The following is a 17,264-nucleotide window of genomic DNA, read 5'->3' as shown; positions in this document are numbered from 1 at the left end:
AACATTAAAGGAAATGACAGGGCGTTGGAGCTTGTATTATTGATGATCCCAGGCAGTCATTTGAAAAAACGCGTTTGTTGAAAGCTGAATCGGAGCAGCAAGGAGATAACTGAAGAACATAAACAAAATCTCGTGTTGAACTATTTCTTGTATATTTGATCCTTGAAACCATTATGAGACTATTTGGTTAACCCTGCATTCACGTGAATCTTCTATTGGGTGAACGAGAACGAGCTTGGAGATCTTTTTCAATACACCCAAAGCTTGCACAGCGGTATCTGCGGCATTGTTACAGAGTCGTATCGGTTGTCTAGGAGTTTTGGAATAATCCCCAACGGTGATCTAGACAAATGTGGATTCAAATTTGACGATTTTCCACCATCATCCGTGACCTTTAACGGATTTGTTCAACAACTTTGCATGATCCAAGATTCGGTTGGATCGTGCTACCATCATCACATTTATCCATATTTGGGATTGTTTATTCGTTTGTTGCGCCGAGCGATTTTACGTGAAAGCATTTTGGTGGGCTATAACAAAGCCATCACGAGTAGGTCCCACGTTAACCCCTGATTTTTACAAAGCCGTTGAATCGAACATTTTGACGACGAAATCCTCTACATGATGATATTTTCTCGTTCACCCGTTACATCGAAGGCTCAGTATGTCATGACTGCGCATTTTGGCAAGGCGAATCCCCGTTCGTGAAGCCATATGACGTATTATAAGGCTTTAGATATACTAGGTCGTGTTAAACTGTATTACATACTCTTTGTTTTGATGATAATTCGTAGGTTTTAACCCAAGCCTTAAAAAAGAAAATCATGTAGTGGATTTAACAAAATGTGGTGTTTGTTTGATTTATTACAGTTTTTGGTAATTCACCGCGCCGGTTAATCGGTATGTGGTGCTAGAGTTGAATCCCAAAAAACGAAAATTTTCAAAATACTACTCAAGTAAAAAGGAAAAGTATTACTAACAAGTCAGTCACGATTTTCTATGACAGAATTGCTGAATCTGGTGCTTGGAAATCAAGATCATTACACGTAGGAACATTGCATGACATTTCTCGCCAATAGAGTGAATTGCACACTATTCAGAATATTTTTATTTCTTTAAAATGGTTGTCACAATTATTCTGCTGTTTTACTGTATTCATCTATAATCTGTAATGTTATTGTTGATAACAAACAAAGGCTTTGAAATATAACTATATATTATTATCTTTTTTGTAATGTCCTTATAAGCTGTGATTGAGAGGGCGTCAGTTAGATAAAACTACACAGAAAGTGAAACAAATATCGCAAATTATTATAATTATAAGGATTTGTGTTAACAACATCTTTCTTTATTTATTTCGTTTTTTCATTTATTTATTTATTTATTTATTTATTTATTTATTTATTTATTTATTTATTTATTTATTTATTTATTTATTTATTTATTTATTTATTTATTTATTTATTTATTTATTTATTTATTTATTTATTTATTTATTTATTTGTATGTTTATGCAATAATAACATATTTCTTTTAAAAGAAAGGTATTTTGTGATGTTTATAAACCAAGTAGTTTAATTACTTTATGACGAGAACCATGGTTGCCACTTGGATAGGCAGCAGGGTTTCAATGATATGACAATTTGCCATTTCAAATTAATGAACTTGAGAGAGCCCAATGTCACAGCCAATAAATAAAAATACGCAATGAACTTGTCAATTTTATGCCCCACAAAGATAATTAACATTTTAATGTGCTTGACACCTTTGTGCCCTTGATAATAGCCTTATTACAATATAGGTATAGGCAAATAGAGCCTTCAAACTGTTTACACCGAAGGACGCAACTTAGACCGCCACCATTCTCCGATTAATTACTTGTTTTAACATTTATATTAAGTATTGTTTTCTCTAAGAACTACTTAAAACAAAGGGCAATTGTTACCGACGCTCCTAAATGGCGTCAATTCAACAACCGCGCTCGTAAACTAGCTGCATGTTGTATGTCTGAATGGGGCTAGGATGTTTTCTTCTTCATATTGATGATCGCCACTTTGTTTTAGGATGTTTACGATTTAGCACACAGCTGACCTATCATGGTGGACTCTTAGACTAACGGGTATACTTGCGTGCTTGGGTGGTTATGTAATATTTAGTGCCCTGCCCTCTAAAGATTAAAACTTTCGAGAAATGGTTTTGTTGACGGCGATATGCATGTGTATGAATGTGTATAATATGGCAGATTGACCCCCCCCCCTCCCTCACCCAACTCTGGCTTGCCATGTAGTCGATATACAAAAACAATTTGTCTACGTGTATACCAAGTCTGTTTCCGCAGTACAGTTCAGAGAAAGTTGTCAAATGGTCAGTTGCCGGTCTCTGCACGGAACATACACTACCACTCTTGTACATAACGTGTAATTTATTTCGCGTTTGATGATATACTTCGTTGCATTTTTTTTGTCTCACAATTGAAACGGACAAGGCAATGGCGTGTAGCCGATGATGGCTGAAGATACCAAGGCATCCACAGATGGAGGCGAATGATTTATGACGTAGAGGTGACGTGGTCTACTCCATCAACAATCCTATTTGTAGCGTGGCTGTCGATGTCAGTGTCATTTAGCAGTAAGATGTGGTGAAAGCTAATACGTGTAATTATCTACAGAGTACACTCGTACTTTCATAAAACACCTATTTCCAAATAAAAGAGAGTCCAAACGACCATGAGACTCTAACTTTAAACTTTGAGTAAAATAAAATATTATATTATATTATATTATATTATATTATATTATATTATATTATATTATATTATATTATATTATATTATATTATATTATATTATATTATATTATATTATATTATATTATATTATATTATATTATATTATATTATATTATATTATATTATATTATATTATATTATATTGAACCTGAAGCAACAATAATAGTTCAGTTGTTGTTCCTCTCTTAATTCCCAATGGAATAAGATAGCAGTAAATGTGTTGCCACAGAAGTACACATGGTCAATGATTGTGATGCTTTGAAAACTTGACCAGGAAATCGACAACTACTGGGGAATCGTACTATCGATTGGACAATAGGGCTATTAACTACAATTCAAGTTATTTTAGTGACCAAAGCTCAATTAAACTACTCTTAGCAACTTTTAGTGATACATGCAAATCAATTCTGCATTACCGAATTTATGTACTGAATTTATGAATTGGTTTTTCAAAATGGCGTCTTCAGTTGTTGCAAAGTGTACCAACAAATGCGTTTTGTTACTTTAAATTATAATCTGTTTTATTTTGGAGACGATCTGCGCTTGACACCAAACCCCATTAAATAGTTAGTCAGGAAACAAACCCCGCCGTAATCGTAGGGTAATGAGTTTTCTTTTACGACGTCAAACTGCCGAAAAATTAACTTTCCATTAAATGGAATTATAGTCTAAATTCTGTGATATTTGGTTGACGTAACGGTTGGGAACTACCGTACTTCAGATTATGGGTAGATAAAATTGGCAGTAAAACTAAAGTAGTCAGCGCGATATGGGTAATAGTGTAGGCGAGCTAAAATTGGACTGTTGTTTAAATTTTATTATATCAATGTCTTTGTTGTTGTTTTATTTGGTGCAATATTATTATCCGGGCCAGTCTGCTTCTTCTCTACACAACAGTGTTTTACTGAGTACCAACGTGTCTACATAAAAAACACTTTCCAAACTTTTACTGTGTGATTTCGTTCATTTGAACGATGTGTGCATCAGAGTAATTTATTACCGAGGGAGTGGCAATGATTTTTGTGACAGCCCTTCTGTCATACAATACACTGAAAAGTGCAAGTTTTATGATAATGAGTATTCTAGGAGTAGCGATCAGACAACGATGTATATAAACACAAATCTGGCTCTGTTTGTTCAGGGGCTTTGGGACCGAGATGACGAACTGCTTCGGTTACTCGATTCGACGCACCCCGTATGTCGCTCGCCTGATGCAGTCAAACACATTTTTCACTGTAACGTTGGGTTCAGTGGGACGCTTTTACACAGTTTTCTTTGTTATAAACATTTCCCGATATTCCTTGACGATTTTTTCATCATCATCATTTTTTTAGGGGGGCGGGGTCGATGAAACGGAATGTTTCTTATCATTAAATTTTCGATAAAATAAAGTCGCACAAATATAAAAGTTCAGATGTTGCGTCGTTATGAAAGTGTTTAAAGAATAATTCCACGTTTCGACAATAAATCAACAAGATGTTTATTCAAAAGAAAAACCGAGATCTCTAGAGTGAAATCGTCGAAATGCAACCGCCAGAATTAGTTTTGAATAACCGGTCAGGGGTCATACGAAAGCTCACGAACTTTTCCGCGTTGTAATTTTTATAACAAGTCACCTCACACTATTCAGCTATGGATGAATAGAAATGTGCTTTCTTTTCCCCCATTTACATTTAAATCGAAATTTACGGTCTTTATGCGGAGGCTGAGTTTCAAAGATACAACACTGGTACTCGTTATGGAAATAGAACGACTGTTTTGATGCTAGGTCCTCAGAGAATAGCTAAGGGAGGATTATTCACTAATCCCACGTACTGTCTGTGTAATAACGACCAGAAAACGTCACGAAAACCACTCCATTGCACCTCCTCGTTCGCAAATCATTTTGCATTTTTTCAATTGTGCACCTTTTTGTTTCTCCCCGCCGTGAAGTTGCCAAAATATATTCACATGTACAAATGGATGTGAATGTAGGATAGACGAGTTTATCGAAAAGTGAACAAACTTGAATTGCGTTTCCACGGTAACCGGGTCAGCTGAATCAGTGAAGCTTCTCAATCATGTTGTGTTTACTTACTAACTAATAATACAAGGGTATTGTAGCATAAAAGACGGCGTCTGTGCTCCTCTCGATCATATCATTTTGCATTCCATTTACTTCATGCGATAATATGTATTAAATTATAATGTTTCAAAAATATGTATGCAAGGCGGAAAAGTTATATAAAAGGAAACGCGGTGTGGTATCTGAGACGTGTAGGGAGGGGGGTGCGACACGTGTTCCTGATGATGCCAGTTAACTGAAAACTGTCGAAAATAGAATGGACATCATATCTATATAGTTATTATTTTTATTATTGCGGAATGTAATAATCATAATAATATGTTCAGACAATTACTTAAATTGTATTTATAGAATGCGGGTGCTGGCAAAACAGTGATTAACTAAACTATCGTCAGTTGCACCTTTATTTCACACGTGTCTACACTCACTTATCAAGTCTGAACCTCGACAATAATTATATTAATTATTATCACTGAACTTCCACGATGATGCAGCACCTAATGTCTCTTTGATATTTTAAAATACGCGTCTGCAAGAGGTATAATGCGACATAAAATAGAGCAAATAAATCAGCTAGATTACACTGATGAACATTTTGTTTGCATTAGTAGAAGTAGGGATGCTGATTTGTATCAGAGTGAAAGGGGAGTGAATCAAATCTGGCTTTTGGATTCAATTAACTTGTGAAGCGATGATATCTGTTTTCTCGGCATTATGAGTGAATATAAGGCCGTGTGAATTTGTGAATAAGAATCAGTTTATTTAACCTTCTGAGTCACTGTTCACTTGGTTTGATTTGTAAAGTTTATCCGATTCTGTTAATATAACCTAGTTCGTAAATATATTTAATGTGTTTTCTTTCGAACAAAAACGTATATATTTTAATAATATGAACGACTCGTTCTCCTTCATATTGCATCTTTAACCGTATGACGGACTATCGACTTACAAAGTTTAGATTAGTCTAAATTTAAATTTGAAATGCAATATGGACAAAAATATCGAGTCTTTAATATTGTTGTTTAATACTGTATATTAATACATTGGACTATAATTTATCATTTATGAAAACATTATCCTTGTATCGCGCATCTTAGTATTTGTTCGATGAAACAATGACATTCTTCAATACGCATGTGCGATGGATGTTTTGGTACGCACAATAATAATCACTGCGCATGCGCATTAATACTGTTATATGTTCTGCAAACGAAACATTTAATTTATCTATGTTATGGGATATCGAACAACAAAATTAAAAATAATAAGTTTCAGTCCAAATCGTTAACACATTTCCTAAATTAATGTTCTCGTAATTCTGTCATGTGAAGTACAACTGCACCCATTATCTAATACAGACTGGGCAATATCATGTTACGTGGATAAAATTGTTATTGTCATGAGCATATTTCATGGTTATTGTGTCGACTACTCTGCAAGTGGGGAATTAACCATGATATTCACGTGACAACATGTAATATCTACGTGACAATATATAATATTCATGTGACAACATATAATATTCATGTGACATCTGTGTGATATTCACGTGACAGTCATATTTATAGCGGGCCACAGGCTGAAGATCTTGGCTAGCACCGTGTTTAGTGTCATTATTGTTGGTCGCAAAGTCCCTTGGATTCTGGCGATATTGTGAACTAGGCTTGGATGCTGGCGATATTGAGAACTAGGCTTGGATGCTGGCGATATTGAGAACTAGGCTTGGATGCTGGCGATATCGTGAACTAGGCTTGGATGCTGGCGACATTGAGAACTAAGCTTAGATGCTGGCGATATTGTGAACCAGTCTTGGATGCTGGCGATATTGAGAACTAGGCTTGGATGCAGGCGATATTGAGAACTAGGCTTGGATGCTGGCGATTTTGAGAACTAGGCTTGGATGCTGGCGATATTGAGAACTAGGCTTGGATGCTGTCAATATTGTGAACTAGGCTTGGATGCTGGCGATATTGAGAACTAGGCTTGGATGCTGGCGATATTGAGAACTAAGCTTAGATGCTGGCGATATTGTGAACTAGGCTTGGATGCTGGCGATATTGTGAACTAGGTTTGGATGCTGTCGATATTGTGAACTAAGCTTAGATGCTGGCGATATTGAGAACTAGGCTTGGATGCTGGCGATATTGAGAACTAGGCTTGGATGCTGGCGATATTGAGAACTAGGCTTGGATGCTGGCGATATTGAGAACTAGGCTTGGATGCTGGTGATATTGAGAACTAAGCTTAAATGCTGGCAATATTGAGAACTAGGCTTGGATGCTGGCGATATTGAGAACTAGGCTTGGATGCTGGCGATATTGAGAACTAAGCTTAGATGCTGGCGATATTGAGAACTAGGCTTGGATGCTGGCGATATTGAGAACTAGACTTGGATGCTGGCGATATTGAGAACTAGGCTTGGATGCTGGCGATATTGAGAACTAGGCTTGGATGCTGGTGATATTGAGAACTAAGCTTGGATGATGGTGATATTGAGAACTAGGCTTGGATGCTGTCGATATTGTGAACTAGGCTTGGATGCTGGCGATATTGAGAACTAGGCTTGGATGCTGGCGATATTGAGAACTAGGCTTGGATGCTGGCGATATTGAGAACTAGGCTTGGATGCTGGCGATATTGAGAACTAGGCTTGGATGCTGGCGATATTGAGAACTAGGCTTGGATGCTGTCGATATTGTGAACTAGGCTTGGATGCTGGAGATATTGTGAACTAGGCTTGGATGCTGGCGATATTGAGAACTAGGCTTGGATGCTGGCGATATTGAGAACTAGGCATGGATGCTGCCGATATGGTGAACTAGGCTTGGATGCTGGCGATATTGTGAACTAAACAATATGATACCAAATATTCAAAAACCTCGGGAGTTCTTCATCATTAGATCATGATCGCACAACACGTCAATTCCGCCCATTTAGTTTACTTCCTCAATCCGCGGTTACCCACAACACCTTGCAACCAATATTGCAAATATCTAATTGATTGTTTGAACTAGCACGTGAATATTTAATATTTTTTATATTTAATATATGACTATATTTAATATATGACTATATTTGTCTTACTCCCCGGAATAGTGCCTAGTTGTATCGTTCCACAAATAAGACTTTCCTGTCAGGGTGACCACACAGCATCAACATTAAGCACAATGGATAAGTTAGAATAGTTTTTCCGTTCTTCATCAATCCTATTTTACATATAAATTTGTTTGTCAACACACAAAATATAATTTCTTCAATACCGTGAATACATACGCGCATGTGCAAGCACGTGTAATTAATAGTACGTACCAGTAATTAAATTCACATGCGCTATGTTTTTAATGTGTGTGTGCATGACGTTTGTAGTATTAATCAAGAAGTATCGGACATAGAAATTAAAGCACAGCCTACGTACGTGCTATCTGTATAGTGTCAAGTTAGAATAATAGTTATGTCATCCACGCTACTTTTATCTTTGTTGGTGAACGAAACATTGCGTTTTACTTTTTTATTTTAGAACCAAAATAGTGCGATTATACACGGTATAGTGAAATAAACAAATTGATATTATTTTATTATTATTATTATTTGCTTTTATTGCAGGTCAAGCCCATAAACATAACAGAGAAACTAAAATTGATATGATATGGCTAATTAGATTGACACAGAATATTGCACATAATAATATAAAAAATATCACTGTTCAAAGATTCCTTAAAATACAATTGGACTCTATATATATATTGATATAAAATGTGCGCACTTTTTTGTTTATGAGTGGCGTGAACCACTAGATTACTTTAATCTGATTCTAGAAACATTACAATTTGTTTATTCTGTACTGCAATGTACTCCTCTTTAGCAATCGTCTTATACCAGTACATTTTACGCCCTGTTTAATCAAACACGTTAGTATTTTGGGTTCGTTGCCACTGAGTAAATGACAACATTTGTGATCGTTCTTGTCAAATTATTATAACATTTAATGTCGATATGATTTAAAGTGTGATTTTTTGTGTCGATTACGAATTATATTGCCAAAAAGATCGTTCAAACTGCCACAGGAAACGATGAAGTGGAACTATTGAAACGAAGATTGGTAATTATTTGGTTGATTTTAATTTAAAATAGGTATAAATGATGTATTATAGTGATGGCGGCGGCGATAATATCACCTGTCTTTTTTTTGGGGGGGGGGTATTGTTGTTTTTCTACTGCTTCGCATTCTGGTTATGATATAAAAGATAGCCGTTCGCGTTTTTAGTGGGAGATATTTCCCGTTGTTGTTGAAAATTTACTACCATTTTAGTCATAAAATACAGTGTATAAAACTCCTATTACTAGGCATGTAATTAAAGTTAACGCCCGTCGTACTTTGTATGAGACCCCGATGATCGCTTAAGAAATGTCCTCTTTGTGGAGCTTTTTGTCTTGTACTGGACTGTAATTTATATCTATTTAGTCATCTGGGAAGCGGATTATACCTCGGTGAAATTCACCCTAAACTTCAATAATAACACCACCGATGACAGAGGAGTATGCATAGTAAATATGAGTAATGGTTATTTCTTTATCCAACTTAATCCTTCATAACACCAACTATACTTGCTTAAAATCAGAATTACCTTCATTACAATTTTATCAGGGGAATGCTGCCAATTTTGCTGAACAAGACGTCGAATGGTGATTAGACAGGCGCTGTATAGTGTGGTTGGGGGGAATTTGTTTACGATTCGTGTCACATTGTCGAAACGAAAGGTTAATATTCAGTAAACATAAATTCTTTAATTGTGACTTGAAGAAAATTAAACACGTTCTGATTATCGTCAACTCTCGTAGAGTACAAGTAATTATGTGAGTGTTAAGGCCAATGGCTTGGTGAGGGAACAAAATGCGTATTTTTCCATTAAAGTTCTCATCTGCGACGAGGTCTCATTGATAAGTTTACGTAAGAAAATATGTGATACGTATATACAATTGAGCACTCAGGCTAGTCGGCTTGTATCTAGCATTAACGGGAAAATAGACTGACCGCTGCAGTTCCTTACTATACTGAGCGATTGATGGTGTCCAATACTTGTAGGCATGATTTCACAACTACGTGACACGACGGATGAAGATATTTAATTATCGCGGTAATTGAACGAGCCCCGGGGAAGTAGCTGTTTTTGTTTGAGAAAAATTACAACTACTATCTGGAGAGGAAATGCTGATAAAACGTCCTGCTTAAAATCACTTTTGTCTAATCCCCGTTTCTGCGATGGATACTGGAGTAAATGAAAAGCAATTCGCCACAAGCTGTATGTTTATAATGTCCTAAGCCGATCGGGTGCCATGCTTCTTTTTCAGCTGAATCCCTGTCTCAGATCTAAACAGCAGGGCCTAATGCAGGGGATTAACCGTGCCAGCCGTTTAGTTTACTATCGATATTCCAAAGTTAGTCTACGGAATTTAAATGGATTCATTGCGGACTGTCAAACAATCCCACCTACGTTCAGGGCAATCTGTTAGACCGACTTCCTGGAGCTTTTTCGAGATTTCAAACGGTCTTAACGGTTGATTTTCGTGGCGACGCATTGAATTGTGGCTGAGTGGAACTTAGATTTAGGGCGCTAACAGGATAGTGGGACAAACTAGAAGCTCTCTCGCGTCACTTGTGAAATAGTGAAAAATTACACAGGATTTGTGTTGTGTTAGTCTGAGAACAACAGTCGTCTTTGACACATTGAAACATGTTCCCGCCTTTTGGGGTTAAGAAACTGTCCACTATTTATTATTAAATGTTTGTGGTTAGAAATTCTACTTGATTTCAATCTCTTCTATATTTGTGATTCTATTCTATTCTATTCTATTCTATTCTATTGTTCCTTTCCATCCCATGCTATATTATCTTTCATACCCCATTCTTTTCTTTCTGTTCTATTCTGTTCATACAGCAAACTAGTAAAAATGGTTTGAAATAACGTGTGATTTTAACTGTCGTACTAGATTAATGTACTGTACACGCATCAAATCTATGAACTGAGTCAAAGTAATGAGGCTTAGTGTAATCCCTTAATTTAAATAATAAATCCGTTTGCGCAATTTGTCATTTAATTTAGAAAAGACCAGACATTTCGGTTAAGAAACTAACTTGACTTAAGTATTACTCATTACCTCAGCTCAGTGACCATTTTCATTGAGTGCATGGAGCTGAAGACGTCACGGCTACTTTTCTGTGGTTTGCAGCAATGTTCCATAGCAATCCCTCGAACATTTTTTCTTTCCATTTTATTTTTTAATTGATTAACAATTAATTTTAATTTTTTCAGCGTACGCTCAAAGCTGTGTTTTTTCATTATTTTGTATAAATATTTCATAATTTATATAATACGGTGACACAATATCCTTAATTGTACAAACTAACACGCATGAGATGTAAGATGTAAAAATATTTCACACCTATTTGCATATTATTTGCATATTTTTTGCATGTTACATGACATATACAGTGTCTTTACTATTTTTTTTTGTTTTCTAGTAATTTTTGCTCATTATTACATGGATTCAAACAATTTGAAAACGTAACTCATGTTTCTTTTGTTATCATTACAGGGGTAACTCGGAGACTGGCAAATGCTGTGATTGTTTGGAGAAAGGAGAGTTAATCATTTTAAAATACAAGTTAATTTTAAATTGTCAAATTAAATTTTAATAACACGGCCTCGTATTCCATCGAACGGTTTACGTATAAGTTGCCTCAATGTTGATACCCCCCCTCCTCCTCAACTGCGCATCTTCACTCGTGGCTAATTGTCAATGTCAATCGCTGGGGACAGTTTAGAAAGTTTTTTGCAATGTGGAGCAAAATAAATTTTATCGACAGACTTTGTTATTTCGCCGCTACAGTACACCCAATGTTGTTCACTCAAATTCGTTGCAATATTTAATTATTTGCCGCCTAGCATTGGCAGGTCTCGATATCCGGTACGTGTAATCAAGCGCAAATTTCCATAGCTCCAAAGTGAAATGCAGTTTTGATTTTTGACGGCAGTGTATGGCGTATCGCATTAATAAGAGAAATTGACCCGATGCTGAGTGCCCCTCCCAAAGGAATCAACCCCTATTAACATAATCGACAATTCCAATTCCGCGCACGTGCAGTATGAACAGGCTTTTAGGGATTATTTCTAGCATTGTTTCAGGATCTTTCATTATTTTTTAAAATTATTTTTATTAAAATCAAAGCTGATAAAATATTCCAATTATAAGAAAAACTTTTTTCATAAGAATCCATGATTTCCCGCGTATAAAAATGATCAAACAGAGTTCAGGTTCACGCGGTATACGTTAACATCAATTACAATTCTCCAAAGTCAAAGTGCGCTAACTTTTTGCTGCTGTTTGATGTCAATTCCATGTGGCAAGTCAAATAAATCAAGCAAACTATAAGAGCGCGTTGAAAATTCAGAGCAAACATAGTCACGTGTCTGAGGCGCGCGTGGAAATTTATTGTAAACAAAGTCGCGTTTGCGTTTGAATTTCTCAATTCCCGAGTGAGCGTAAAAATAAAAATACTCTGTGGCCGATGTTGACGTTCATGTTGACGATTTCATGATTGTCATTCGCTCGCAATATCGTTCGTAATGTTTTCGCCAAAAATATCTAACGACAGTGTGTCGACTTCGTTCGACTAATTTTGTTGTTGTTGCTGCTGTTGTTAATGCTGTTATTGTTGTTGCTAAGGAAACAAGGAAAGCTACGTTGTTTTTGTGTATATGCATTGCCAATACAATCTGACCTTAAACTTCGTTCTTAAAGCCTAGCATACCACACTGCCCTCAACGGACCACAGTAAGCCCAAAGTTAACAATTAGAATCATCTTGAAAGACGATGGCGTGAAAACTTTTTCACTCGTCCACGACAAACTGATCCGTCGAAGTCGACGTAGATAGTAGAAAAGATTTGATTGGTTGTTTTCAAAATATACATTGTTGCAACATTCAATGTCCCTATAAACCACCATATGCCTGTATGCCAATATATATTCTAGTTTGAATAAAAATTCAAGATTATTTCCGCTAATATTCCGTCAAATATTCAAATAAACCTGCTGCCACAATTTTATTTTCTGTATTATCAACACGAAGTGTCTTTGATCAGTCCCTCCATAATTATGGGTGCATTGCGGACGTTGGTGGCGCTGGTGTAATCATGGTGTTGGAAACGAAATTCTTTTAATGTTAATCAAGTATTTATTTATATTTTGCTTTCATTTACTTAATATGTTTCTGTTCTTAGTTATTAGTTTATTTAATTATGGAATCCAACTGACATATGAGTTTAATTCTGGAGAGAACAATTTTTGTGGATTTTTATTAATACATGTTGTTGTTGTTGTTGTGGTTATTATTATTGCAGTTTTTTCAATTATATCAAAAAGAAGGAACAAAGAAGACACGAAAAAAAAGTTTGAATAAGTTTACAAAACTAAATATAAAACCCTTGAGTAATATGCCTAGACTCGGCTGATAAGGCGTTAAAAACGAAACAGGATTTACTACTTGAGCTGACAATAGTATTATTATTAGTGAGTCATTAATGACAGCTCATTGTATCCTGGACTATACATCGCAACCTACCTATATTTGAATGTGTATTTTTTTGTATTTAAATAGCGTACATTGTACAAGTAACAACAAAACAAACATGATAACAAAAACTACGCATTGCGGCACTACCTGGAAAGGGTGATATATGGCAGCTCTACGTAGTACTCATTTGTATAAGAGTAATGACTAGTGTCCAGTGTTAGGAATTGAAGATAGGGATATGTGGAAGGCGACATCATGTGACCATTAATTTGGTCATTGTTCAGAAAGATCGACGAGACCTCGCGAGATCTCGTCTGGGGATCCAACTGACGCATTCGTTTAATTCAGAAAAGGACATGTTCATCTCTATTGATGAATTTCCCCATCTCGATAAATCTCCTTCAAATTCAGAGGCTTTAATTTGTTTATTAATTTGATTACGAAATAAGTCTCGTGGGACGAGGATACAGCAGATGCATCGGTCACTTCGGGACGTAGCTGTAGCCGGAAGGTATGTGGCGCGGTGATTCGATTAAGAAGAAAATTGGTGTGTCTGTTTTTGAATATTTATATAATGGATGACGTCTTGCGGAAAATCTATCGCACCCTAGGGTCTATTTACCGACACCATATAGTCTGTACGTCAAGCGTCCCCCCACGCTCAGGCTGCAATCGTCCCGGTTTACAATAATCATAAGCCAATCATCTCCGTAATATGAAATCATATTTTGGAAAGATACATCGCTGTAAATTTCCAACAAAATTGAATAACGTTGTTGATGCTTGTCTGGACGTACGCATAAACACGCCTTGTGGAATTTAGTACAACGAACACTATGCAGAACACAACACATCGCAATGTGATTAAGTTTTCTTCGATGTTCAACAGTAAAGATTTCAGTATAGTTTCATAGAATAATACGTGATACATAAAACTGTCGGCGGTCTGTTGGATCATGTATAATTAACTTACATTTGTGTAAGAATGAAAATGGAAATATACACATTATTTTCTGTTCAATATGTCTGTTGATTGTTTTGACCAAAACTTCGACACATATTTACGATGTTTATGTACGATATTTTATGAAAACGTCGTCCGATCGCACACAGTGGGTGATACTTAATAAATTGGGATAGATAACTTGGCCGTTTCTATCACTGTAATATAAGTGAAACAATTTAGATCTTATAAGGGAAGTATTTATGACTTAACAAAATGAACCATACAGTATTTAGAGGTGCACCATGACGGGAAATAGATAAGTAGAGAAACAGTGCCGTCGAAATCTCTTCTGCTATTAAAAAGCGTGTGTATGTTTCAAAAGAATCACCGAAACCCAAATATATTAGAACAACAAAGAGAAACAGTGTCACTGAAATCTCTTCTGCTATTAAAAAGCTTGTGTATGTTTCAAAAGAATCACCGAAACCCAAATATATTAGAACAACCAACAAACACGAATAAATTAAAGTATTCATGATTTTGTCACAGATCATATCCGCCTCACTCTGATTGTAGCAACGCTTTTAAAAATGAATCTATACGATCGCATGCGTCAGCTATTTGTGTACTACGTCCCCGGTCCAGCTATTTGTGTACTACGTCCCCGGTCCAGCTATTTGTGTACTACGTCCCCGGTCCAGCTATTTGTGTACTACGTCCTCGGTCCAGCTATTTGTGTACTACGTCCCCGGTCCAGCTATTTGTGTACTACGTCCCCGGTCTAGCTATTTGTGTACTACGTCCCCGGTCCAGCTATTTGTGTACTACGTCCCCGGTCCAGCTATTTGTGTACTACGTCCCCGGTCTAGCTATTTGTGTACTACGTCCCCGGTCCAGCTATTTGTGTACTACGTCCCCGGTCCAGCTATTTGTGTACTACGTCCCCGGTCCAATACGTATTATTTTAAAATTACAGTAAAATAGAGAAAAACATAATTGAAAAAGCTGATTGATGACTATTTGGCAAAAAAAAAAAAAATAGCCAGGTTGCGAAGAACTGTAATATTTTGAGATTTCATTCACAGAATTTATGAATAGAGGGTGGATTTGCCTGGAAGGGTAAAGTGTATTTAGTTCTCAAATTATTATAAAATGAATAAAAAAAAACAGACAACAAAATTAGACTATTCCCCTACAGCGTTGAGCTAGCATAGACGACGCAGCCCCACACGGTCTTATTTTGATGTCCACCCGGTTCGATGCGTAAGGTATACGTTGAAATACTAACTCTCGTAGTATCTTGCTGTGAGGATCATGATACATATTTTCCAGTGCTAAACGAACTTTTTAAAGTGTCTGTAAATAACTAATTCAGAGGATTCGTTTAATATAGCTCATTAGTGTTGGGTGTTTACATTTTTGATTAAATGTATTTGAGATTATAGTCTCATTGTCTACACCCTGGTCGACCCAGTAACAAGGCAAACTTGATGCGTACCGGCACATCAAATATATGATGGTTACGGTGCAGCTCGCTGCAGCTACGATGTTACCATATTGTTTTACGATTAAAGCAAAAATCCTTAGTACATGTATATAGATGGCTTTTGAAAGAATACATATGAGTACATGTTTTCACTCGCCTACTGAGTACCATTCTTACCAGCAACCGGGAATAAAGACACGTACACATTGCTCCAGGTGCGTGGTCGCGTCAGTGAAACGTGGACCAGTATGGAATATATATGCCATGATTTTAGGAATTAATCGTGGGAATTAAAATTAAGTGAAAATTAATGTTGACACTAACCCAGTTTCTGGCAATTTCCGGCTTTTTCGGTACAGATAGTTTCTTCTTCGCTTCCGTTTTCAAGTTCGTTCGATATTTTCTCGTCAGTGGGGAGCGGAGAACTCGCTTTCTTCTCTGTTTTCAATGACATGTCCGTTGGTGTATTGCTAGAAATCGAAGAGTTCGATATCAAATCTTGCCCATCGTCTCCCAGTGGTGTGTCGGACAGCCCTCTACTTCCCCAGGCATGCTTTACTTCGTTACGTGTGGTTTGGAGATCCATTGATCCTGGGAAAAGAAAGAATAAAAAAGAACGTACATTTTTTGGAAAAAAACAGTGAGATCAGTTGAGTGGGAACTCAACTCGTGTTAACTTACTGTCAACGAAAACCTGGCTGTTAAATCGGTGTATGAAAGTTGTCGTGATGGGAACTATCTCTGAAAACTGATTCGAATATTCACATAGACTGCGTGTTTTATTTGAAAAGAATTACCGATATGATAACGTGACGTCTACAGTTACGTCAGTACTGATTGGTTGATGTTAGTGACGGCAGCGACACTATCCGATCAAATGGGTTCGAATTTAACTTATCATTTTCTAGCTAAATATTCTTCAGGTGCTTAAATTTAGGTAAATAAACGGGCTTCAAATTATACGATCTGACCAAAACAGTTTAAATTTACGCATCTCCAAAAACAGTCGTATTCTCCTACACCATGCCTGTATGATATGTATACATATATTGTCGTAAGATATTAATTTATAAAAATTCAGACAAACATAAAATGACAAATTAAAAAATCATACGTTTCAAATGCGTTCATTCCTTTAAAAGTAAAAGATTTTCACTTTCTCATTTTATTTTCATAATCGACAAAATTGTCAATATTTATTCAACGTGAAGTGTCCGGCTAATGGAAATTCACGGCGATAGCGTCAGTGATTACCTAGCCTTCCGTCCCTCTACATTACCTAGCTTTCGATAAACCTTGTCTAAGATACTGGTTATACACCACAATTAGATTGATTTGTGTCTGATTTGACGATATATAACGACGTGACTAGATTTTACTCAGAGAGCCAATGGTTGAGTAGACAA

At 36.3% G+C, this 17,264-nt stretch overlaps 1 protein-coding gene across 1 annotated transcript in view; it reads right to left on the bottom strand.

Annotated features, from left to right (window-relative positions):
• pitx2 (paired-like homeodomain 2) overlaps positions 1-16,456 on the bottom strand; it is a 31,337-nt gene extending 14,881 nt beyond the window's left edge. The window contains exon 1 of the mRNA XM_085493469.1: positions 16,183-16,456. Within this exon, the coding sequence (XP_085349595.1) occupies positions 16,183-16,444 (262 nt within the window). The 5' untranslated portion in view covers positions 16,445-16,456. The remainder of the gene's footprint in view (positions 1-16,182) is intronic.
• Positions 16,457-17,264: the final 808 nt, after the last annotated feature.

The sequence above is a fragment of the Saccoglossus kowalevskii genome, chromosome 19 (assembly GCF_978046115.1).
Source record: "Saccoglossus kowalevskii chromosome 19, keSacKowa6.1, whole genome shotgun sequence".
In the NCBI taxonomy this organism is placed as follows: domain Eukaryota; kingdom Metazoa; phylum Hemichordata; class Enteropneusta; family Harrimaniidae; genus Saccoglossus; species Saccoglossus kowalevskii.
Note: the sequence above shows the minus strand (reverse complement) of the source record. Positions and strands in the feature narration are given on the sequence as shown.